General features: G+C 37.5%; 5 protein-coding genes across 7 annotated transcripts; 2 read left to right on the top strand and 3 right to left on the bottom strand.

The window, feature by feature from the left end:
- The first annotated feature begins 491 nt into the window (after window positions 1-491).
- On the top strand, window positions 492-1318 carry LOC135607092 (uncharacterized protein At5g01610-like). Its single transcript, XM_065098602.1, has one exon. It carries the CDS (start codon window positions 601-603, stop codon window positions 1132-1134), a length of 534 nt encoding a protein of 177 aa, XP_064954674.1. The 5' UTR covers window positions 492-600; the 3' UTR covers window positions 1135-1318.
- A 61-nt stretch (window positions 1319-1379) lies between these two features.
- Window positions 1380-6060, bottom strand: LOC103977637 (uncharacterized). 2 transcript variants are annotated; one of them, XM_065098600.1, is made up of 3 exons: window positions 5144-6060; window positions 1617-2101; window positions 1380-1568 (listed from the first exon to the last, which is right to left on the bottom strand). In XM_065098600.1, the coding sequence occupies exons 1-2, from the start codon at window positions 5859-5861 to the stop codon at window positions 1992-1994; spliced, it is 828 nt and encodes a 275-aa protein (XP_064954672.1). In that variant the 5' UTR covers window positions 5862-6060; the 3' UTR covers window positions 1380-1568; window positions 1617-1991. The 2 variants fall into 2 exon arrangements, with proteins under 2 accessions (XP_064954672.1, XP_009391484.2); XM_009393209.3 differs by having other exon boundaries at window positions 1380-1542.
- Window positions 6061-6570: 510 nt separating this feature from the next.
- Window positions 6571-11004, top strand: LOC103977636 (probable E3 ubiquitin-protein ligase BAH1-like 1). Of its 2 annotated transcripts, none has more exons than XR_010485074.1 (7): window positions 6571-6764; window positions 6848-7027; window positions 9325-9569; window positions 9737-9991; window positions 10309-10387; window positions 10557-10615; window positions 10724-10892. XR_010485074.1 is itself a non-coding variant. In XM_018822776.2 (7 exons), the coding sequence occupies exons 2-7, from the start codon at window positions 6853-6855 to the stop codon at window positions 10827-10829; spliced, it is 978 nt and encodes a 325-aa protein (XP_018678321.2). In that variant the 5' UTR covers window positions 6575-6764; window positions 6848-6852; the 3' UTR covers window positions 10830-11004. The 2 variants fall into 2 exon arrangements, 1 of the variants encoding a protein (XP_018678321.2); XM_018822776.2 differs by having other exon boundaries at window positions 6575-6764; window positions 10250-10387; window positions 10724-11004.
- A 394-nt stretch (window positions 11005-11398) lies between these two features.
- On the bottom strand, window positions 11399-13464 carry LOC135607091 (uncharacterized). The gene is made up of 3 exons (XM_065098601.1): window positions 13053-13464; window positions 11832-11953; window positions 11399-11755 (listed from the first exon to the last, which is right to left on the bottom strand). Exons 1-3 carry the CDS (start codon window positions 13393-13395, stop codon window positions 11648-11650), a joined length of 573 nt encoding a protein of 190 aa, XP_064954673.1. The 5' UTR covers window positions 13396-13464; the 3' UTR covers window positions 11399-11647.
- A 1985-nt stretch (window positions 13465-15449) lies between these two features.
- On the bottom strand, window positions 15450-23491 carry LOC135607089 (uncharacterized). Its single transcript, XM_065098599.1, has 13 exons — window positions 23180-23491; window positions 22957-23094; window positions 22786-22867; window positions 19902-19978; window positions 19681-19796; window positions 18734-18851; window positions 18057-18173; window positions 17827-17918; window positions 16930-16996; window positions 16748-16829; window positions 16533-16624; window positions 16005-16148; window positions 15450-15839 (listed from the first exon to the last, which is right to left on the bottom strand). Exons 1-13 carry the CDS (start codon window positions 23351-23353, stop codon window positions 15693-15695), a joined length of 1446 nt encoding a protein of 481 aa, XP_064954671.1. The 5' UTR covers window positions 23354-23491; the 3' UTR covers window positions 15450-15692.
- Window positions 23492-23730: the final 239 nt, after the last annotated feature.

Genomic DNA, 23730 nt, shown 5'->3' with positions numbered 1-23730 from the left:
GCATCTTGATCTTTTCTTGAGATAAATTATCTTAATAAATTATTTGTTATATTTTACATTTATCAAAGATTGAGAATTTAAATTTTTATTTGATATAATTAAAGACTTTCTTGTCTTTATCATTTATCTTTTATTGAAAAAATATTAATTAAAAATAATCAAATCCCTCAAGATGATGGTGTCAAATATTATTGATTAAAGGTTCAAAAGTCATCCGCATATCCTAATAGTAGAGATATTTTAAGTGAAGAAAGAGAAATTTACCTCGTCATATGTCTTTATCTAGTCTTACAAATTTGAAGTCAACATGATTCTTCATTGATTATAAGTGTTCTTTCATCGTTGGAAGAGGCTGTTAGAGACTTGTACAGCTTCCAGGAAAACAACAACAGCATCGCGCTTTGCTGCGTGTCCCAAGCACCAGTCTCTTATGGGGACATCGATGCTACGGCGTACTCGTTGCATTAATTACCGCGTAGCTCGGATTCGGTAGTTCTCCAAGACACGCAACACTCCGTGCGTCCAATCAAGCCTTTCTGTCTTCCCGGACACCCAATATTAATCGCACAGAGAGACACAAAAGGCAGAAGGAAAGCCACGATGTCTCCCTTCCTTCGTCCGCGCTCTTCTCTTCCTCTCCTCCTCATCTTTCTGAATTGCTTCTGCTTCCGATCGGCCGTCGGTGGTGAGAGTCCGACGGCGTACGAGGTGCTGGAGTCGTACGACTTACCGATAGGGTTGCTTCCCAAGGGCGCCATCGGCTACGACCTCGACGCATCCACCGGCGCCTTCTCCGCCTACCTCAACGGCAGCTGCAGCTTCTCCCTCGAGGGATCCTACCAGCTCCGCTACAACCCCACCATCTCCGGCCGCATCGCCTCCGACCACCTCTCCGATCTCCGCGGCGTCAGCGTCAAGGTCCTCTTTTTCTGGGTCAACATCATCGAGGTTCGCCGCCTCGGCGATTCCCTCCGCTTCTCCGTCGGCATCGCCTCTGCCGACTTCGCCATCAACAACTTCTACATGTGCCCCCGCTGCGGCTGTGGCTTGAACTGCCCCGATGACGACGACGTTGCGGCCGGATTCAACCTCCGACTCCCTCGACTCCATCCGGATGCGGTAAATCGCTCTTGAGCACTATTAGCATATGGTAACTTTAGGGCTTTGTATGTTCCCTCGTAGATCTGCCTCGGATCAGGACGGAGCTATCTCTAATCACATGGTGAGATGGAGATACATTAATAAACTCGACATCGTTAAATATGAAGTGGATTTGGTAGAATAGTAGTAAATCGATTGACCTCTTGGTTAATTCTTACATATGGAGTGTGAATTTTGTTGAATTCCCGATTGTTCGAATGTAGGACTCTTGTTCTACATGGTGAAAGGGAAATTTGCTTAGGTGATCAAAGGACGAACTACAAAATTAGGGCAACTGATGTAAAGGGAAGAACTACAATGAATCATAACTGTTGAGAGTGCAAGGCCTTCCTATACTTGGCACAGTTGTATTCTTCGTTCTTTTATGGGTGGCATCGGGACCTGATCGAGCCAAATAGCCAAAACAGCTGAGGAATGAATCATGTAGAATATAGTAGGAACACTAAGCTGCATACCGAAAATGGATTTGAACGCCTGCAATTTTCTCTGAAACACTTGGCTTTCTTCGCTGCTCATGATCTACAAAAGGTAAAAAAGGTATATTTAATATGAAGTTTGATAGCCAAAAAGTTCAAAAGATACAAGGAGCTTTATCATCTGCAAAGACGACAACGATCTTGTCATCTTGCCATAGTAACCATTCATAGATTAGGCACAGTTCTGCAATACAAGAACAGTTACTGATCGTTCTGATGGGCGGAAGTACAAAACTAGCTGCAATAGACGATGTGGATGGATGCCTTAGGCATTGGGTACTTCATACCTTTACTATTACCATGAAATTAATTTCAAAATATTATCTAGCAAATGAGAATAGGACGCATGGATTGTTATCTCAAGGAAGCCATTATTCTCCAATCATGCTTTTTACGCCTGCCTCGATGGTGGACCTTCTGCTCTGCAAATTTAGTCTCGTTGCCAATTTCCATCTGATCAGTGTCTGACAGTATATAAAATCATCAGAAGAGTTATAGCGTGTATGAATCAACAAAGGAATGACAAGCAGATATCTGTCAAACCATCAAGAGCATAACTCTTTTTTTCTTTTCTTAAGGATAATAGCAAGGACAAGAGCTCAAAATAACAGGCTTGCAAAATACATGTATTTACGAGAGCCTACATGGCAATTACATGAAAGGTTCACAAAGTATATAGTTTATGCAGCATAGGTAGCATCCTCTCTAAGTCTTTTTAGCAGTGTTTGAGGGAACATCCCTGTTGAAAAGTGCAGCATAAATATTATATTTGATTTTTGTCGAGCAATATTTTAATTCAATTTTTTCACCTCAAACATATGATCTCTCCCACCCCGTCTCTCGAGGGCACCCATATTATTGTCTCACCAATCCTAAGTAACACTCATCTGCACTCCCTTCACTCTCTCATGATAATAGTGGGTAGAAGAGTAAGGAAAGGGACTGAATATGGGAGTAGAGAACCGTGGTATTTCTTTTAATAATACTCCGATTAACTCCACATCGAAAATAAAATATATTTTAATTTTTTATTATTAATTTTTTTATTATAACACATCGATTAGTCTCACATTAGAAATGAACAAGACTAAGATTGATTTATAAGAATGTAATGTATAGGTGTAACATTCTGATTAGTCTCATATTATAACATTCTGATTAGTCTCACATTGAAAGTGAGCAAATGAGTAAGACTAAGATTGACTTATAAAACTTTAATGAGTGTATTTATATAAACTTTAACTTTAAGTATTTTGGCTAGTGGTTTTGGCTCAACAAAGTTAACAAGCTAATTATCCCATCAGGCTAAATCTTGATACGACTCTCTCAATTTAGAATTTAGTGGCGTACATATATTCGACACGTGTTGGACACATATTCGTCATTGACATGACTGGACACATGTCCAACCATGTCTTTTTTTTTATTTATGTTGGATACAACATGGCGTGTCGGACTCGGGCTTCCTCATCGTAAGCAAACTGTGAAACCGAGATTCCTCACCACGAGTAGTATAAAAGCTTTGAAATCCTTTTTCCTCGTAGATTCAAAGATTTAGAAGCTGATAGTCGATGTTAAATACCTCGGGACCCAACCAACCAACCAAACCCTTCTTCCTCACTGCGAAGCCTATGCCCTTCGCCTCGAGCCCCCTTTTTTATTGTCACGTGTTGTCGTGCTCTTAAGCCCTCCACCTCGAGTCTCCCTCTCTACCGTCATGCTCTACTATGCTAGTTGAGCCCTTCACCTCAAACCCCCCCTCTACCATTGTGCGCCATCGTGCTCTTGAACCCTTAGCCTCAAGAACCCCTCTAGGATGGCCGTCATGTGCTCTCAGGCCCTCGATAACTTCCTTGATAACTTCACTAGTGTCTGACAAAGCATCTTCCACACTAGCATTCGACAAAGCTTCTTCCTCAGCAATGCCCAGCAAAGGTAAATTAATTTTATTATTTTAGTTTTTGAATTTGGGATTTTAATCTGGTTTTTTTATCTAGGTTTTTTTACTGTTAATTTGGGGGTTAAAACGACGTCTATAAAATTTAAATATATAAATTCTGTAAATAATATGTACATATATATTAAAAAATACGTGTTCTCGTCATGCCCATATCCTGAATTTTTTTAAAAATAATGTGTCGTCATATCTTTGTCTTGTCATGTCCGTGCTTCATTGCATAAAAAACTAGTTCAAGTGGATTAAAGGAATTTTCTTTTCCTGTTGTTTTATTTCATGTAACTTTCTGCACAATAAGCAAAACTTTTACTTTTGTACTACTTTCTGCTAAACCTGATGAAAAATTTTAATTAGGATGAGTTTTAACTTTTAGCCACTCTCGCTTCAATTTGGTTTAGTTTGAGAAAATTGAGGGGTTTGGTTTTGGAAAAACCAAGGAGTCCAGTTTGTTTCAAAAATTAGGTCCTAACCAAGATGTATTGCGACAAAGATATATCTACAAGGGGTTGAATACCTAATCACTTCATTTGGGAAGAGGGATACCTCCCAGCTGAGCTACATATGATCAGTACAACCATGGTTTGCATTTATCAGCTTCCTTAATATGGTAAACGAAACTTTATAGCACAGTTCTACCAGCCACATCTAGACTTAGGCATAACTTAAAATCTATATTCCATATGGGTGGAAAACAGTAAATCTAGTTATCAGCATTCGTAAATAAATTGACAATCATATTATTGTTATATATTTTAACATTATATGTGACTTGTGCCTTTGGGCATGTAAATATATGAGTTTGTCCAGTTCTTCTTATCATCTACCGTGATAACTACTACAACAGTAGGAAATAACCCTATATCTATGCTACAACTAGGCCGTTAAGGATAATCAGTTATCAAGAATGCAACCATCCGGACAAAACCTATTAATATAAAAATTTCTGAATGATACTAGAATTACTGATGCACAAATAGAAATGATAAGCAGGAGCAGCACTACTATGATTGTAAGGAAAACTGTCTTGAAGAGAAGCGATTGAAAAGTACTATGGTGAATTAAGCCAGGAAGAACAATACTGAAAAGAAAAACAATTGATTGCAACAACAGTTAAACTTTTTACAGTACTACGCCAATATACATATATATATATATATATATATATAAAAGAACAGAACATTATGTTATGTCTCAACTAGTTCATTACTTTCTTTTCTATATGCCCTTTACTTGTTGTAGCCCACACAAGATGAGCACTAATCTTTTTCCAGACATGGTAGCAAGTGTTTATCCAATCAACTAATGCAACAAGGCAATAAATAATGCTATGACAAATCTTTAGAAATGGACAAAAAATATGTTATAAGGTTGATGGTAGGAAAGAAAATTAGCCTCCAAAATTTTTCCTCTTTGCTGGTGGCAGCCACTAAGATCTAAACAGACAAAAGCTAGGAATGCAGTATTACTAAGACTAAAGCATCGAATCAGGTTATCCAAGAAATCATTTAGGCAAGTAAAGAGTAAAAGCCAATTACAACATGGATCATACCTCCAATCTCTTCACCCCAGAACAACTGCTTCCCATCATCGTCATCGTCCTCGAACTCATCATCATAGCCGAGCTCCCCATCACCCCTATAGCCGGGCTCGCTCCCATAGCCGGACTCGTTCCCCTGCGATTCCAGAACCACTACGCTCCCAATGCCTTGAAGCGCCCCCAGTGCAGAGCCCTCCCTTTCCAATCCCCCTCCTCCACCGACCTCCCTACCCTCCCTCCTTGTCATTCGGGCTGCCTCGCTAACATCCGATCCCCAGCTACCATCCCCAATCACGAACAGCTCCCCGCTCGAATCCGTCCCACCGGCCGCAAACGGGAAGTCAGAGCAGGTGGCGTAAGCGGCTGAGACTCCGCCGCGGCGGCGGGTCCCGCTGCGATCGGAGCTCCGCCCCGACACCGACCGCGAACCACGCCGCCGCCGCTTCCGAGCGAACCACTGGAGCCCCTCCTCCCGCCTCGGAGGCGGTGGCGGCGGCGGGGGCTCGTCGAGCAGGCTGAGCCGCGAGAGATCGAGGCCGGCGGCGGCGGCGGCGACGACGGCTGCGGGGGCGGTGGAGCGATCGGAGAGGCAGGGCTTCTTGGACCGAAAGGGGTATGATTTCGACGGATCGGAGCCAGCGAGGGTTTGCAGTTGGAAGGGCTTCCATGCGTGGAGCTGCAGCGTGCACGAATCGATCGCGTGGCGCGTGTTCGCGGATCTCGGAGTCATCACCTTCGCGAGGGATCACGTATATCTAGGGATCTCGAGAATTAGGTCATCGCCGATCGATCAATTTGCATGACACAACGGGATCAATCTCGGGGAGTGCGGTTTCCGGCCAACCCGGGAGGAAGGGCACACCGCATCTGAAGAAGAGCACGATCGCTGATTACTACCGTCCCCCTACATAAACAACGTTTGACCCGCTGCACTGTGTGGTCTCATCATCCTATTTGAAACTTGCTTACCCCCCTGTCTTACCAGACCATGGGACCCACGACAAGGTGAGGTTAGGAGGCCCAACGGGAGAGGCCTTCTCCTTCGAGGTCTGTCGTTCTGTGGAGGGTTCGAATGTTGGGGCCAATCCACAAATCAGATAAAAAAAAGATTGAAAAAAGACTTCGAATTATTTTAGAAAATTTCTATTCGAAATCCTTTTTATTATTTACAGATTCAAATTTTAATATCCTCAAAGATAACTCTTTACAAATATATGTAAATATTCTCAATTTATTATTTAATTTTAATTCTATTCTAACTCGTTTCATGTAATTTTTTTTCTTTTTCTTCAGCCAACTATGATTTCGGCATCAAACGCTTGTGGGGTAGTTAGTGGCATGAAATATGCATTTAGTCGAACCGGTCCGTTATTGAACCGGACTAATTATAATATTTTTAGATAAAGTAACAATAATTTTAATTCAGGAACCATATATCAAGATTACCAACAGAACGAACCGGGGTTGATTGCCTCCTGCGAGGACTGCTTCCCTCGTTTGAAAAGGTCCGAGTGCCGATTCGGGTCGCTCCCGGATAAACCTGGCATGCATCCTTTCCTTTATCAGCTCTGCCTGCTGCCGTCTTTATTCTGAGAGCACCACGAAATCGATCTCCTCCCGTGATCAGGATCAGGTTGGTCCTGAACGTTTATGGGGATTCCTGTCTGTAGCTCAAAGTTCGAAGGTAACTATTTGGGATATTTGTGTGTTGTTTAGTGAAGATGAAGTTCTGCAAGAAGTACGAGGAGTACATGCAGGGGAAGAGGGAGAAAGATTTCCCTGGAGTTGGGTTGAAGAAACTTAAGAAGGTTCTCAAGAGATGTAGGAGAGACCTAGAGGCCCAACGTCAACGCCGGGAAGGGGAAGAGGAAAGCAAATGCCCTTGCAGTTGTGCAGGTAATTGGGTCGGACATAGTTTCCCTTTCCTCTTCGTTTTCCTTTTTGATCGGGCATGGTTGCGATCTTCTTTTTATTTATTTATTTATTTGTTTGATCGATTGGTTCTTGGAATTTGATTGTAGTCATTTAGGGGTAAAATGAGAAAGGAAGCAGTGTTCGATGGAGATGGATGTTCTCCTGCCAATGTTTTTGTCTGTTGATCTGTTTCGGATATTAGTTTTATTTGCGTATCCTTTTGAAGTTTTCATTTTGGATAGATTTGTTTGATTCGTGAAATGAGGTCTTTTTGGTTTGGCGCAGTTTACATTCACGTTAGGACTTGGAAGAAGCTTTATCTATTCCTCATCCTCCATTTCATTGCTGACGCATACTTTTGTTGCTGAACACTCAACCTCTATGATTTTTTATCTTATTTGATTCATTATAGGGGAATGAACCTGTTGAGTACTATATATATTTTTTAGAAATGGATCAGCTGATGTCAGAAATTGGCAATAGATAACTTTTGTTGCTGAAAACTCAAAGGAGAACCTCTATGACTTTTTATCTCATTTGATTCATTATAGGGGAATGAACCTGTTGATGAGTACTATATACTTCTTAAGAATTGGATCAGCTGATGTCAGTATATTTTTTTATCTCTGTTGAGACATTATGTTTGAGTTATAAGATATGTTATTTAATAAACTAATTTTTAAAAATGGATCAGCTGATGTCAGAAATTGGCAATAGATAACTTTTGTTGCTGAAAACTCAAAGGAGAACCTCTATGACTTTTTATCTCATTTGATTCATTATAGGGGAATGAACCTGTTGATGAGTACTATATACTTCTTAAGAATTGGATCAGCTGATGTCAGTATATTTTTTTATCTCTGTTGAGACATTATGTTTGAGTTATAAGATATGTTATTTAATAAACTAATTTTTAAAAATGGATCAGCTGATGTCAGAAATTGGCAATAGATAACTTTTGTTGCTGAAAACTCAAAGGGGAACCTCTATGACTTTTTATCTCATTTGATTCATTATAGGGGAATGAACCTGTTGATGAGTACTATATACTTCTTAAGAAATGGATCAGCTGATGTCAGTATATTTTTTTATCTCTGTTGAGACATTATGTTTGAGTTATAAGATATGTTATTTAATAAACTATTTTTTTAAAAAAATAAGACAACAGATCACAATCTTTGCTACATGTTAATATATGCATTGATTGAATGGAGGGAAAACAAGCTGTTTCATGACATACTGCATCTTGATTTGATCGACAATATAGAAATATCTAAAAATATTAGCATTTTCTTATATATACTGATCTAATGAAATTTCAGATTTAGTTGAATAATTTTGATCACTAATTAAAATAGTCTAGATCATAATTTCATGTATGAATGCTTTTACTGTCATTCTTTTTAGTAGTTTAGACACACAAAATTTACCCAAATTATATTATTTTTATAAATATTTTGATTTTTTTATATGATAGGATTGATGTCTCGTTACCCAATTAAGATTTGGGCTAATTACAAATTATTCCTTATACTTAGACGTTATTAGTATTGCGATTCCTGTATTTAAAAAAAATAAATTGAGATCCTTATAATTTTGAAAATAAAATAAATAAATGTTGTCGGTTGCATTAACGGAAAATACAACACATGACACAATGTGCTGGATCGGCATGAAAGTGATGGGAAAAATGATAATTTGAACATTCCTTCTGTTTCTAGTTACTTTATCGACAAAAATATTATTTCAATATCTCACGTGCTAGAAACAGAAAGATATTGAAATTACTTTTTTTTTCTCCATCACTTTTGTATCGATCCAACACATCGTATCACGTGTTGTGCTTTCCGTCAAAGAAGTTGACAACATTAAGACAAATGAGGTTATTTGTTATACTTTCAGAACTATAGGGATCCCAATTTAAATTTTTTAAATACAGAAATCATGATATAATAGGATCTAAGTATCGGAGGTAATATGTAATTAGCTGTTAAGATTGTAGCTAATTTAGCTGCATTTCTGCTCCATATTCTTCTTTGCTAATAGATATATTTTCTAGAGGAATGATGTAAAACGTTGTGAATTTTTGGAAAAGCCATGTGTGTTTTCTATCTGTCTCATTTCTTTGGCAATTAAACGTGACATAGAGAACTGACTGACCACTGATCTGATACAGCCACTTGAAATTTAGAATTATCTTATTCATTAACTAGTGATGTTAGATCAAGACATTGTTTTCCTGCTAGATTATTTGGCTCACCTTCTTGTTTCACATGTAGTGTGTGATGGGACATTCTTCCCATCCCTACTCAAAGAGATGTCAATAGTTGTTGGTTGCTTTAATCAGAGAGCACAGAAGTTACTCGAAATGCAACTGGCGTCAGGCTTTCTAAAGTACTTTGCATGGTTCTCGGGCAATTCTCAGCAAAACCATGAAACTTTAATGCAAGAAGGCAAGGACTTAGTAACATATGCCATCATAAACTCCGTTGCCATGAGGAAAATATTGAAAAAGTATGACAAGGTATGCCATTTGAAAATTACATATTCCTTTTTTCTTTTATATTGGTCTTATACTTTCAAGGTTCGACTTTGTATCTGTAAGCTTCAACTATGCAACTGTGGATATAATTGCTTGTCTGTTGATATAATTAGTTCAAAACTCTGCTTACTTTAGAGTTTCATGTACAGATTCATTTCTCAAAGCAAGGGCAGGCTTTCAAATCACAAGCATTCAAGATGCACATTGAGATCCTTCAATCTCCATGGCTGAGTGAGCTAATGGCCTTTTATATTAATTTGAGGCAAACCAAGGTCAAGGATGAAGCTATTATGAGACCATTTGGTGACTGCTCACTCACATTCAATGATGACAAACCAAGACTTTCATGTGAACTCTTTGAATCTATGAAGATAGAAGTAGATTTGACTTGCTCTATCTGTTTGGTGAGTCACTGTATATGCTTTCCGTTTCCTCAAGTTGCCTCTCTCTCTCTCTCTCTCTCTCTCTCTCTCTCTCTCTCTATATATATATATATATATATATATATATATATATATATATAAGGACTTCTCTGTACTAGTTGAGTGTTGCATACATATGTAGTTTAGATAAATCTTAATTAATACTTCCTCGAGCCTGAGTAACTTGCTTGATAATTGTGAGGAGAACTACTTGATCAGCTTCTTCTTGTCCTTCTCCAGGACACGGTTTTTGATCCTGTTTCTCTCACATGCGGCCATATATTCTGCTATATATGCAGTTGTTCTGCAGCATCAGTGACAATTGTCGATGGGCTAAAGGCTGCAGACCCCAAAGCAAAATGTCCTCTTTGTAGACAGGTTACTTTCATCTCTTTCAGAATGTTCATCTGTTGGTGCTGAAGATACTTGTGTGCATGCATTTTACTCGATGAAGAATGGTTCTTCAGAAAGTAATATTTTCTTATCTAATTTAGGAAGATATGTAGTTTAGAAATGTGATACAATTCTATGTTTTCTTTACTTCTAGGAAGGAGTTTTTGAAGGTGCTCTCCACCTGGATGAACTGAACATCTTGTTAAGTCGAAGGTCCGTCGTTCTTACTGTGATGCTCTAACTCGGATTGCAGTTCTTACTGTGATGCTCTAACTCGGATTGCTGTAATAACAAATTCTTCCCTCGTTATACTCAAAACAGTTGTCATGATTACTGGGAGATGCGACTTCACAATGAAAGAGCTGAACGCCTTCGTCAAGCCAAAAAACATTGGCAACTGCAGTGCCAAGCATTCATGGGTTTCTAACTGCAACTTCAGCTACTTGTATATAAACAGTAAATGAATGAAGATAGTAAGTAATATTCTGTGTCTTGATGGCCTTCTGGGATATTAAACTTGGGACTGATATCTTTGAATTGTGCCATTTCTCTGATGAAAGGTTGTTGCAATAAATTGGTTTTTCAGATTGTTTAGTCCTTCACATTGATTCTTTGAAGTGCTATATAACTGCAAGACATGTAGATTATATTTCATGGGTTAAACCATCTCGAGATGGAGCAAAACCAGACTTAGATTAGCAAATACTAAATTGTCACCATCTGAAAACCTTATTTGGCTCCTCGCAGTTTCTGTCAACTACTAAATGTCAGCTATCTTGTTCAATGTGTAATCCAGCTTGGTAATGGGTGTTTGGCACGATGCAACACAGGACAGCAATCTAATATTGTTTACATTTGGTCTTTCTAAATCTAAGCCAATACATTATGCAGAAGTTGCAAGTCCTTTTTTATATCAGTGCTAAACATGACCACGCACCATTTTGACCTCTAAGGAAAAGTTATCATAACTCAAGATCATGATCCTAACAACATATCTGGGAGGAGGACAAAAATAAATTCAAGCCGGTGATTCTGACAAAATTTTCAACATCCAATTGGGGGATTCAAAAGCCAATATTGTTGTGGATGGCTGAGCCCCAACCGTTGGTAAAGTTGGTTCTGATCCATGATTTAAATTACTTTTGAGCTCTTAGGATTAGAGAAGTCGTATGAAAAAGGAAATAATCTTTCCCACAACACCTAAACTACGACAACCTTACTCTTCCATTACCACAGTGGATTCAGCTATGATGTGATGTAGTGCTTCCCACCGACGTAGTACCTCTCGCATAACTTCTTCAGTGCAGCCACAGAATGCTGCATTGCATTCAGTGCTGTATCCATGAACATTGCCTGCAAGATTACCTTATAAGCAAAAACTAAGAACGAAATGGAAGAGGAAAATTGACAGCACATAGAGTTAGAGTACCTGATAATCATCACCATACTTTTCAATTAACTTTCCAACGTGAACACGTTGCATGGCGGTCAGTGGTCGTAAAGATGCTGCTTTACCGTCCCTACGCTTCTTCCCAAGTGCAGATTTCACATCTGAATCAGTTTGACTTTATGTTAACAAAGCAATGAAAGATAAGTGAGCATGTAAAGACAATAACAATATTTTTGTGCCAGGCATCATAGTGAGAGCAAATCAAGGACCAAGTCTCCACAAAACCTTATTTATTTATGTTCCCTAAGATCATTATTGACGACCAATTGGACATTACATGAACCTTCTGAAAAAGTCTTACCCACTTACTGTTTTTATAAAGAATTGAGATGAACATAAGGAAGAGGAACATAAAGACTAGGTGGACCAAGAAGATATTCCGCCATGATTCCAGTAGAAGACAGTAAATTAAGATGTTAGTGTGCCACAGGTTTTGGGTTTAAAAATTGAGTTAATTAATATAGGTTGGAACTTGATATGGGGATTATGACTCATGCTCGAACATTTCATTCTTATTTGACAGACACCACATCGACACGTCATTTCTCCAATGCATCAAACTCACTTGACTAACACCCTGACCCCGTTCGGCGAAGTGGCACACAGGCACAAAGCCATGTGGCAGCCAGCATTGTAAAGGGAAGCTGACTAAATTGGCTTTTACCTTGAGTTTGGCGTTGAACGATTTATGGTTGGACGGCACAGACAACCCTCCCTAGCACTAACCACAACCTCAAACTTAAAGTTAATACTTTGGTGTCACTTATCCAGGCTTGTCATAATGTTGCTACAGTTAAGAATGCAGCTCCATAGGGCCTCAACTCTCAACAATTCAGGACTTAAAAAATTAAATGATTGAATTCTACGGTTCAAAGGCCACTGAGTCAAAATCTAAAGTTCTTTCAAGTGTTCGTTTAAAGCACTTGTTTCAACCAGACCAACTACGAGATGTTAGAATATTACCAATATATGCGAAATTAAAAGTAAATACGATGTTTCGCTGAAGAGAACATGTATACAAAAATCGATCATAACCATACATGAAAAACTAACCTTTAAAGGAAAACAACTAAGAAATATGCATTTTTAAAAGAAAAACTTGAATGCAACCGACCAATCAAAAACAGGAAAGAAACTTTAACGAATCGAAGCAACATTGGAACCAAGAGCTAGTAAGATTGTGCTTTTATATTAACTGACCATCGGATTCAAGATCGCTGCCACTGTCGATGGGGTCGAACTCCGAAACAGGGGTGAATTCGGGGTCGGGGACTTGGAGAGAGGAGAGCTGAACGATCTGAGGGGTACGGGCGCGGACGCTGAGGATGTTGGGGTTGGAGACAACACCGAAGGCCTGGTAGTTGCGGATAACGCTGCCCTTCACGTCCCACTCCTTAATCCCCTCTTTTCCCCCATCAGCGGTGGCAGCAGCGAGGGCCTCCGGAATGGCGACGGCTGGCTTGAAGACGCCGGGCTTCTTCCGAGGCAATCCAACCCGAACTTTGGCGTGGGACTTCTTGTACTTCCGACGCGATCGACCCATCGTTTCTCTGCCTCTCGCTCTCGTTCACCGCTCGTCTTTCGAAGGGTCCCGAGTGATGTTAGGGTTTCCGCGCTCGCTTTTATTTGGGGACTTGGTATAAATTTATATTTATATTTATAATAAAACCCTTGACTAATTACATATTATCCTGATCTCTTTAACATCTCGATTTCGATTTAAAAAATTTATATTTAAATATATATATGATTATAAAAGTCAAAACGTTTAACTTCATTTACCCTAACATCATCTATTTTATCGACGAAAATATGAAAATAAATAAATAAATAAAAATATAATTTTAACATCCCAATTTGATTTCGTGACACACGATAATAACATGGATAGCTATCGTGGATGAGGAGGGAGATTGACGATAAAAGATGAGGTAAAGGGAGAGGAACGTCGATGGTTTACATCTGTGTCGATGCCAACACAGATGTTGAGTGACATCAATCCAGATGTAGAGTTACGAAAGGATTGTTTGACATCTTCATCAACGTCCACAATGATGCAAGGAAGGACAGTGTCATTTTACATCTGTGTTAGCACCGATGTAAATGTCGAGTGATCATTTTATTACTCTACATCTACGTCGATATTAACGTAATTGTTATAAAGTGTTATTGTAGATGTCAAGTAACCCTTCGTCACTCTACATCTACATCAGCGTTGCTTGACAACTACATCGATATCGACGTAAATACAAAGCGTCGGTACCACTCTCCCTTTGCCTCACCTCTCATCGTCACTCTCCCTCCTTATCCACAACATCATTCGCAACTCCTATCGACGTCACGTTTGCTACTACTACCAAAACATAATTAGGATATTGAAATTATCTTTTTATCAATTGTTTTCATACGTTCATCGGTAAAACCAATGACTTTATGATAAATAAAACTAGATGTTTCACCTTTATAACTATAAAAACTTTAATATAATTATTTTAAATCGAAAGATCAAGATATTATAAAGTCTTACATAAGGTAATATTTAACTAGCTCCGTGAGAAATTTCTTAACACATTTATATTATCAATAAAACCCTCCAACTCTTCAATATTACATGGGGAGGTGCATCAGAAATTGATATTTTCATCCAAACCCTCCAATTATTTGCTATTACATTGTACTCCTGCATACCATCACAAATTTATATTTTCATAAAAACCCTTTAACTCTTATATATTACAAAAAGAACGTGATATTTTGCACGTCTTTCTACATGCAAAACCTAATCGGTGCACGAGAAAGCAAATAGAAAATTCAAAAAAACTCAAAGATAAATTTAAATAATCTTATTAATCAGTAAATCAACCATTTAATGACTTAGGTTTCTAAAATCTAGAACCAATTATTGTCATTTAATTTTATATAAGAATTAAGTTTTTTTTCTAGAAAAGTAAAATCATTTATTCTTCTCAAAGTATGTCAAAAAAAAAAATGAAAGGTTAGTAAAAACAATCATTAGGATAATCATATGTCCTCGAATGAAAGGTCTTTCTTATAATGCATGAAATTATGAGCTTCCTCATTAAAATGTAAGATCAAGAGACTATATTGGATGCTATGACTAATAACGATATATCAACATCGCATGAGGAAGAAGTTAGGTTGCCAAAAGTCTATTTTGATCCAAATATCCTTGAATTCTTCATGGGCAGCTCTTGAGATGCAAAAACAAAATTGCAAGACATACAGAAATGAATAGTTTTGGGTACCTGCTGAAACCTAATTAACTATAGAACTAATCAGTCCTCTATAACCAATACAGTATGATTAATATTCTAAAGTTAATCTTATATTAGCACGCTACTCATGCTGTCCCTATCTTACTAACTAATACTCTTTCTCCTAATCAGTAATTAAGAATCATGTTTATGCAATTATTAGATCAATTCCTATGAAATTACTTGGCATATTTATTTCAATTAGTTAAATTATCTAGGCATGCTAAGAAAAGATTGATGTGTTTCGAGATGATGCATTTACAATTGACAAGAGTCTTACACTACTGTGCCAGGCTTGTATCAAAAGAATTCTTCAACCATGTAAATAGTCAATATATTTTGCCTATTGAAGTGCATTGCATTGATTAAAACTTTGAACCATTCAAATACAAACTTACATCATTTACTTCACAACAACATCAACAAGGCCTTCTCCAAGTCCTAAGAACTTGGAGATGGCTACATGAATCTCTTCCCTCATCTATAACCTGCAGACTTCTTTACACACTTGTACACAAATCAAGGACAGGGAAGGATTTCAATCTTTATAGCCACATTTCAATCTTTATAGTTTCCAATAGATGCCCAACCGATGCAAAATACCCGCTACTAGCCCCCAAAACAAGATCTGAGCAAATACAACATAAAGAAGAATACCCACTCTTCTTGATTGCCACACTTGGATGAAAATGTGCTTTTGAATCCAATAAACCTGCAAGTTTATGGTCTCAAATTACTAGCTGAGAAGGAAAAATAGATGCATTGGATATAGGAACTGAACAAACAAGGGAAGGATTTCATCAGTCCTAACCCCATGCCTCTGGCTGGACAATAATTCAAGAAAAAATTGAAGCTAAAAAAGTGCCTAGACATGTACCAATGTGTTATTAGTGCTCTCATAGTACCACCCATTGAGAAATCCTTCAAATATGCCCTCTGCAGCCATTACAAAGACAAGCATTGCATTCATCCCAATCCATTCCAATGGTCGAAATAAATTACGCAGACCCAAAATATCAACCTGACATACAAGGGAAGCCCCTTAGAAAGAGCGCTGCAAAAGGAATAGTGAAAACAGTAGGCAAAAGACAAAAATCTGTCATCAGAATATTATGACTTAGTCCAGCCATCCTAGATCAATCCTAATACAATTTTCATTTTGGAATCTGAGAGTCAGATACATGGACAAGATGAACCTGAGTAATAAAACGTAAATGAAAGAGAAACCTATGTTCTGACCAAATAAGTGGTGGGAACTAAGTTTGGAATATTGTTACAGTGCAGTGAATTGCAAAGCTATTGGCAAGACAAAAAGATATGCACTAATAAGAGAGGCATGTCTTTCATATCATTGACTGTTTCAGATTGAGATGAATATAATTTTCATGAATTATTAATGTAATACCAGAAAATAGAAGATGGAGAAAACAATTGCTGCTGCCCCAGCTGTGACACAAACATAGCTGAAACTATAGAGCTGCTTGTTCAGTGGAATTGCTGCATGAACATCCCAGCAGTCAATAAAGATCAGGAAAATTTACAGAAATGATAATAATAGCAAGTATAACATATTGGAAAGAGATGCTGTACAAGGTTCCACAGAAATGAAAGTTCCCTTACCATGTGTAAAATGCAAAATAATTCCAAACACAAGGAGAGATATTCCAATTGAAATCCACTGTTTTAGTCTATTAAGATGACTCTGGGAGAAAAAGTAAAGTATTAAAACAAGTCAAATAAGAAAACTGTAGTATAGTACAGTAATTCCATTTATCTATCTGTTCATGAAAAGTAAAGTAAACCTTCATATGCACAAGCACATGGCCGAAGTGTACTCCAATGATAGTGGACAGAATGGCAGAGATTGAGCTACAGAAATATCAAAGATTTGGAAAATGTCAGAAATGACTATGTACAGAAATCAGAACATGACCAACATTAGATCTTGAATTTCATTGAATATGAGTTAGAAACTCCCTATATTTGCCTATCTTGTTCAAGCATAGATCATGTTGATGGCCATACAACAGGGAAGGAACTTGTTTGTTTCTAAGCATGATAATATGTAGGAAAACATAATACATCAGTATTAACATGCTTTAGTGACAACACATCCCAACCAAACACAAAAAAGATATAACTAAGACTGAAGCTAGAGTACCAAAAGGACAAAGCACTGACATTCACCCTTACAAATGAGAAAATTTATGGTTGAGGAAGAAGTTTGTATTTTTCAACAGAAAAAGGAAAGCTAATTTTGGATGAATAAACGAGTACAAGATTCCCCTGCAGCATCTGAGTTGATTAAGCAACAAAGATCATTAGGGAAAATAAAATCCCACATGCATGTGGATTGAGGAGGGACTGGTGTGATTGGCTATACAGTTGGCAGCCATAGCACTCTTGGTTGGAGACTGGGTGGCTTGCCATGTTAAAGGGACTTCAACCCCACCTTGGCCAACCAAGCCCACTGAGTGGACAACTGGACATATTAGTTCCACATGGCATACATGTAGTTTAGCCAGACTGGATGAAAGCATAAGTTTTAAAAGTTTACATAATCATTTCTTGTATAAATTAAGACAGGCCCTTATCAAATGAGCATCTAGTAGCAGAACCCATAAAATAAGTTGGTATCAAGATGGAAGATGATAGTAAAATACTTCAGATTAGGATAATGAACCTCTAGCAGACCTAACCTCACAATCCCTTCGGGTTCAAATGGTGATTGGCACCATGCTGGAGCATCATTTCGTAAAGGTCCCGCATGGGGTGAACCATAAGTGCAAGCCTGCATTACTTTGGAAGACGAAAAACTTGAGAACCACAACATACGAACAAGTCATAATTGCTTAGATAATAAGAAAAATATTCATAGGAAAACTGAAGGATAGGAAAAATGAATGGTCCTTTTTTATAACAAAACCACCTTGGATCTTTTCCAAGCCGGTCCGCGATACATATGGTTGATCCCCAGTACTTGTCGATCAACATAACCTACAGCATTGCAAGGAGGGTCCAAGCTTCCTCTGGTACCACAAATTACCTAAAAAAAGTTGGTATATCAACAATAAACAATCATCAAAGGAGTAATGGTTCATATTGCAAGAAGCACGTGATTCAAAACCAACAACTCTATTCAAGGACAGATACTCATACTGTAATTCTAATGAGAGATAAAAAAGAATACATGTTGGATGTAAAAATTAATGAAACTGAAAATGAAAGACACACAAAAAAGAGTCTCTCACATGCGGATGTCTGCTGCATTTTTAAATGTGCCAAAAATCCAAGGTTGGATATAAGTCATGCATATATTGTAGGTGCAACAAGGTTGGATCATTATTTTCTTATATTTATCTTTGCTATGGCTAGCTGTGATCCAAATGCAGGTTGAAGAATTAATTAGTTGAACAACAAATTGAAGATCTGATACCAGAGAACATAGTCAAGACAGTGTGTATGCTGCATGATGCCAAGTACAATATGGAAGTTTTTAAATAGAATCACATGCAAAAGGGAAAGAAAATAGAGAAGCAGCTTGATGAAATGTCAAAGTGGCAAAGTAATATATCAATTTCTGATGTTGGTGATTTAACTGCATACCTTGAAGCCCTTTCCATAATCTTGGCTATCACTATCATGCACTGTAAATTCCCAGTCAGGAACATATGTCCCATAAATTACTGCGAAGTAGATCGCAAGAACACATGCGCCAAATAACCTGATCTTATAAACAAAAATGGAACATAAGTACTACAAGCATAATGTTGAGACATACAAATCTGAATTAGCCTACTTGATTTGCATATCAGTCTATTGCAATGATCTCCTGATCAATATGCAATGTTAAGACTTTAGATGAAGCGATTATGCATTGTTAAGACTGATCAATATGCAATGTTAAGACTTTAGATGAAGTGACTATGCAATGTTAAGATGAAGTGACTACTAAAATTTGGTGGCTGTATATAATCTTATCCTGATTGATTTTGGTTTGCTTTTGTCCTTTAACTAATTGAAATTTGATGTAAAATGCGACAAGATATGTTGTTCATTCATCATCATGATTGTTCCCACTAGGTTAAAGCAATTATAGGTACCAATTTTTAGAAGAAACGATGTCAAGAAATCTTGAACTCTCAACATAAAAACAGCACGAAATGCAGGAATATCAAATTATGGAAATGCATAAGAGAAAGTTACATATAGAGATCAGAGAAATATGTAGAAACATGAAAAGTGCAATGATGAAAACATAATAATTAGCCAATATCTGATTCACATACTTCCATTCCATGTACAAAAATAGAAACTTTAGATAGGTACATGTCAATGGTAACTGAAATAACATTTCCAAACTGATGGAAAACAATTCTTCTGGGTTACAAAGCAAAAATAGTTGCACATTCTTGTTAAGATTCAACTTAGAGATCAGAAAGTATTATCTGTGCCTGCATCTATAGGAAAAAGATATGGATTGACACATGAATAGCTGATACTCACAAAAATGTTTACTGGGAGGTGAAGGAAAAAGAGAAAGAGAACATTACCATTGCCAGCAGTACAACTTAAATAGAGAACAACTTGTAGTTGACTGATCCTCAAATTTGGTATCCTTAGTCAAAATTTCGAGGACTGCTACTACCATATATGCAAGAGCTATTCGCTAGGAAGGCAAAAAATAAGGTGATCAAATCTTCCATAGGTCCATTTTAGAATAAAACTTGTTTTCAGAGGCTTTTGCATATCTGTTTGACTTTTTCACTCTTACCTGGAGGATACCACACCATCTAATTTGTTTCATGTCAACTCCATAAGTGAGCTTGTCAGGAGCATGAGAATATCCACCTGTAAACTTATCGTTTAGGAAAAACTGGAAAGAAGGAAAGAATAAAAAAAGCATCTAGATTAATACACATGAAATAGAAAAACAAGCTTTGAAGAATTAGATTTAAAGGTCAGAAATGATTTTCAACAGTAATAAATATATTCAAGCATTTTGTCAACCATGCATGGGATTGATTGTACCAAAAATAAGAAGGCCCCAAGGAAGTTTTCACAGAATCTTCAGAATTTCAACCAAATTTGGGCAAGAGAGGAAAAATTCTTCAAACAAGAAAATAATTAATAGACAAAAATATCTTTCTAAGTAGTGGTAGTTCATGTAACTGTTCTCATTAAGTTTTCTCATTTATTATCCACAATTTCTTCATTCATTATGGTCCAAACGTTTCAATTTCTTCATTCATTATGAATGTAACCGTTATCATTAAATTTCTTCATTCATTATGATCCAAACATTTACTTGAATTAATTTTTGAAAAGTTGGTGATAATGAAGAAAAACGTTCTTGATGGTAGAACATCTATATAAATAAGTTATGGTCCCTAGGCTCACTCTCAATCTTAAGAATTTGTGAGAGTTCTGAGCCAAGAAGTATCAAAATAGTAAGAGGAACCATTATCGAAATTCTCAACAACAATGGCAGAAGGTATTCAATTTCCGTATTAATTCTTTGTGTTTCTATTTAGTGTTCTAGAAACACTCATTTTGGTCTTAAATTTTTTTCTTACAGTTCAATCTCATGCAACCAGGAAGGGCTTCGAAAATTCTGCGGGACAATTTCTCACAAAAAGGCATGGATATCAGTTTTTGTAAGAAAACACCCATTTTTGTAGAACTACCCCTTTTTTTTCCGCATATTTCCTAGGTTTTCATACTTTTTGATTTAGATTAGTTTCATTTAAATGGTTCTAAATTTAGAATGGTTTAATTAACAAAGAGAAATAAACCATAGGGCCCATTCTTAATTCGAGCACCGTCCCACATAAAACGAAGAAAATACCCTAATCCAATGATTAAATATAAGAAAGCCTGCTGAGTCGTCTTCTCCCATCCAATAAGACCCACAGCATCCAGAGAACCCTATTTCCATTTCTAATACAAGTAGGATTTAAGGGAAAAAATGATATGATGGTGAAGCTTTTTGTTTAATTGAAGATGATGCCTCATTCTTGGTACTGTTGCATTCTTTTTAAGAAGAAAGATCATATGTTACTTCAACAAGGAACAGATATGACCTCTGCCCCCAAACTCAGAAGGCAGAAAAAAAGCAAGCTTGGATTCTAGGTATTGATTCTTTTTTTATTTCTTCCCCGTTACACTGAAATTTTTTGCTCCCATTTGCATGATCTTGTAGATTTATTCATTTAAGTTTAATATAATGATATTATGTTATTATTTAGCATATCAATGTCATCACAATAGGTTTTATTAATATTTATTTTACATAAATATTATAGTTTCATATTTTTATTTTGTTATTTATTTATATTTAACCATTTTTTAAAAATAAAATATCTTCAGTATGCTATGTTATATTTTTAATCAATTTTGTTTTTTATTCATTAAATTTTACAAATTTAGTTATATATTATAATAATTTTAATTGTTATATAACTTAATAAAAGATAAATCGGTTTCAATTGATTCAATTGGAGAGGAAAAACCAAATCGAAAAGAGAAAATTTTGGATCGCATAATTTTTTTGGGAATACTTTGGTCTCAAAGAAAAACTGAATATTAGGTCCATTTATAAAGAAATCATCCCATAATAAAAATATGCATATTTTGGTATCATATATTATATTTTAATGTTAATAGATTATATATACTTCTATTTCATATACTATGACTTGAAATGTAAATAGTAGATTCTCAAACATAATATTCATGGGGAATTAGGAAGAAGAGGATGTAGTGGTAGTGTTGGTAGCAGATATTTTCAAACAAGAAGTTTTGTTTTTACAAAAAAACCGTCCCATTTTTCTTAATTGTTCTCCAGCCCGAAAGCAACGGTTTTGGAAACTGGTGGCCATTTCCCCAAAGAAGAGCCCGTTTGTAGCATTTTTCCAAAAAAAAAAAAAAAGAAGTTCACAAGTGCAAATATAGGGTGACAAACATATTTGCCAACGTTAGAGTCAGGGTAGCAGCATGCAAAATACAATATTTATCCAAAATTGACAAAATCAAAAGAACATCATTTGTCATTACCAAATATTTGACATCATAAAAAAGAAATTGCAAAATAGTCATTCAAATAATATACAAGAGAGAAGAAGGGTGTGACGACAAGAGAGAGAGAGAGAGAGAGAGAGAGAGACCTGGTTGGAATTTTTCTTTTTTTTTTTTCCAGTTAAAAACCATGGCAATCAGTCCTCGGAGCCCTTAAAAACATGGCTTCGGCTCTCCTGAGGGATCGGACCGGTTTGACATCGTTTGGGCTACCACTGGATTAGATCGACTAAAACACTGATCTAAAGCAGAGACAACTTTCATTTTGCAAACGACGAGACTCTCTTCAAGAAAATTTTAAAAAAACCTGAGATTTTTTTCTAAAAATCATTCATTTGACATAATGAAAAATAAAATGCAAAAATTTCATTCAAATAATTTACATATGGATAATAAAAGCCGCATACTGTGGCAAAAATTTATGTATATATCAACGACCATATGCGGAAAAGGGAAAACCGAGGAACAAAAAAGTCGTAAAGCACGGAACTCATTCAGGCATTAAACATTCAACTGAGACAAATATTAAGCTTATTGTGTTTTTGCCTAACATGGGTTTTCGATATCATGTAATCCCTAACCTTGCAAGATGATGCCCCAAAACAGCAGTTTGAGCGTCCGAACCATCACTCTCCTCAAAGCCCGCGCCCGGCTCGGGATCCTCTGCAAGCACCATCGACAACAGATATGCCTTTGCAGCAATCCAAACAAAAGAGGGGAACATAGAAACAACGAAACCGAATGGGAACAACCTTGAGGGAAAGAGGGATGGCCATCCCAACGATGAAGAGGAAGAAGGGCATCACGAAGTCGGCGAGGTTGCACCCATTCCACGGCGCGTGTCCGATCACCGGCCATTCGCCACCGGCTCCGTCCACCAGGATCATCAACTGCCCAACAACCACCCACATCAGGCGACCACAGTAAAAATCCAAAGCAGCAGAGCGGAGAATGATGCATCGGGCGGGACGGTACCGCTACAGTGAGGCCGCGGAAGACGTCGAGCGACGCGACGCGCTTCGACCGGGCCGGGCGGGTCTTCTCTCCGCTGGTCGGCGGAGCGGCGTCGTCGGGGATTGCGCGGTGGCGGATGGCCGGGTCCTCCTCGTCGGCGTAGGGTCGGCGGAGGAGGTCTTGGCCGCTCGCCATCTGGCCGTCGGCTTCGGATACGGGGGCCGAAGGATGGCAGCGATCTCGCACTGTACGAGCCAAGCGGCAGTGTGTGGAGCATGGAGATGAGGGAAAAGATACCTTCTTGCATGATTGGCTACGAATTCAGTCGTCATGACTCGTGGAGTATAGTTTTTGGTAATATATGCGTCCAAAGAGCGCCGTGCCAGTTTTTGTTGTGTTTTCGTTTGCTTTTGTTTGGTTTCCCATTGACTATTATTCAGCTAAGAAATCCAAACTTGTTATTCCACTAAAATAAAATGCATGTGAAAGTCACGGACTAATTATATATTACCCATCGCATGTAGTTAGTTATTTTTAATACCTTAATTTGTATATCTTAAAAATTATATTAA

The sequence above is a fragment of the Musa acuminata genome, chromosome BXJ2-3 (genome assembly GCF_036884655.1).
Source record: "Musa acuminata AAA Group cultivar baxijiao chromosome BXJ2-3, Cavendish_Baxijiao_AAA, whole genome shotgun sequence".
NCBI lineage: Eukaryota > Viridiplantae > Streptophyta > Magnoliopsida > Zingiberales > Musaceae > Musa > Musa acuminata.
The sequence above is the reverse complement of the archived record's forward strand: the minus strand, read 5'-3'. Positions and strand labels throughout refer to the sequence as shown.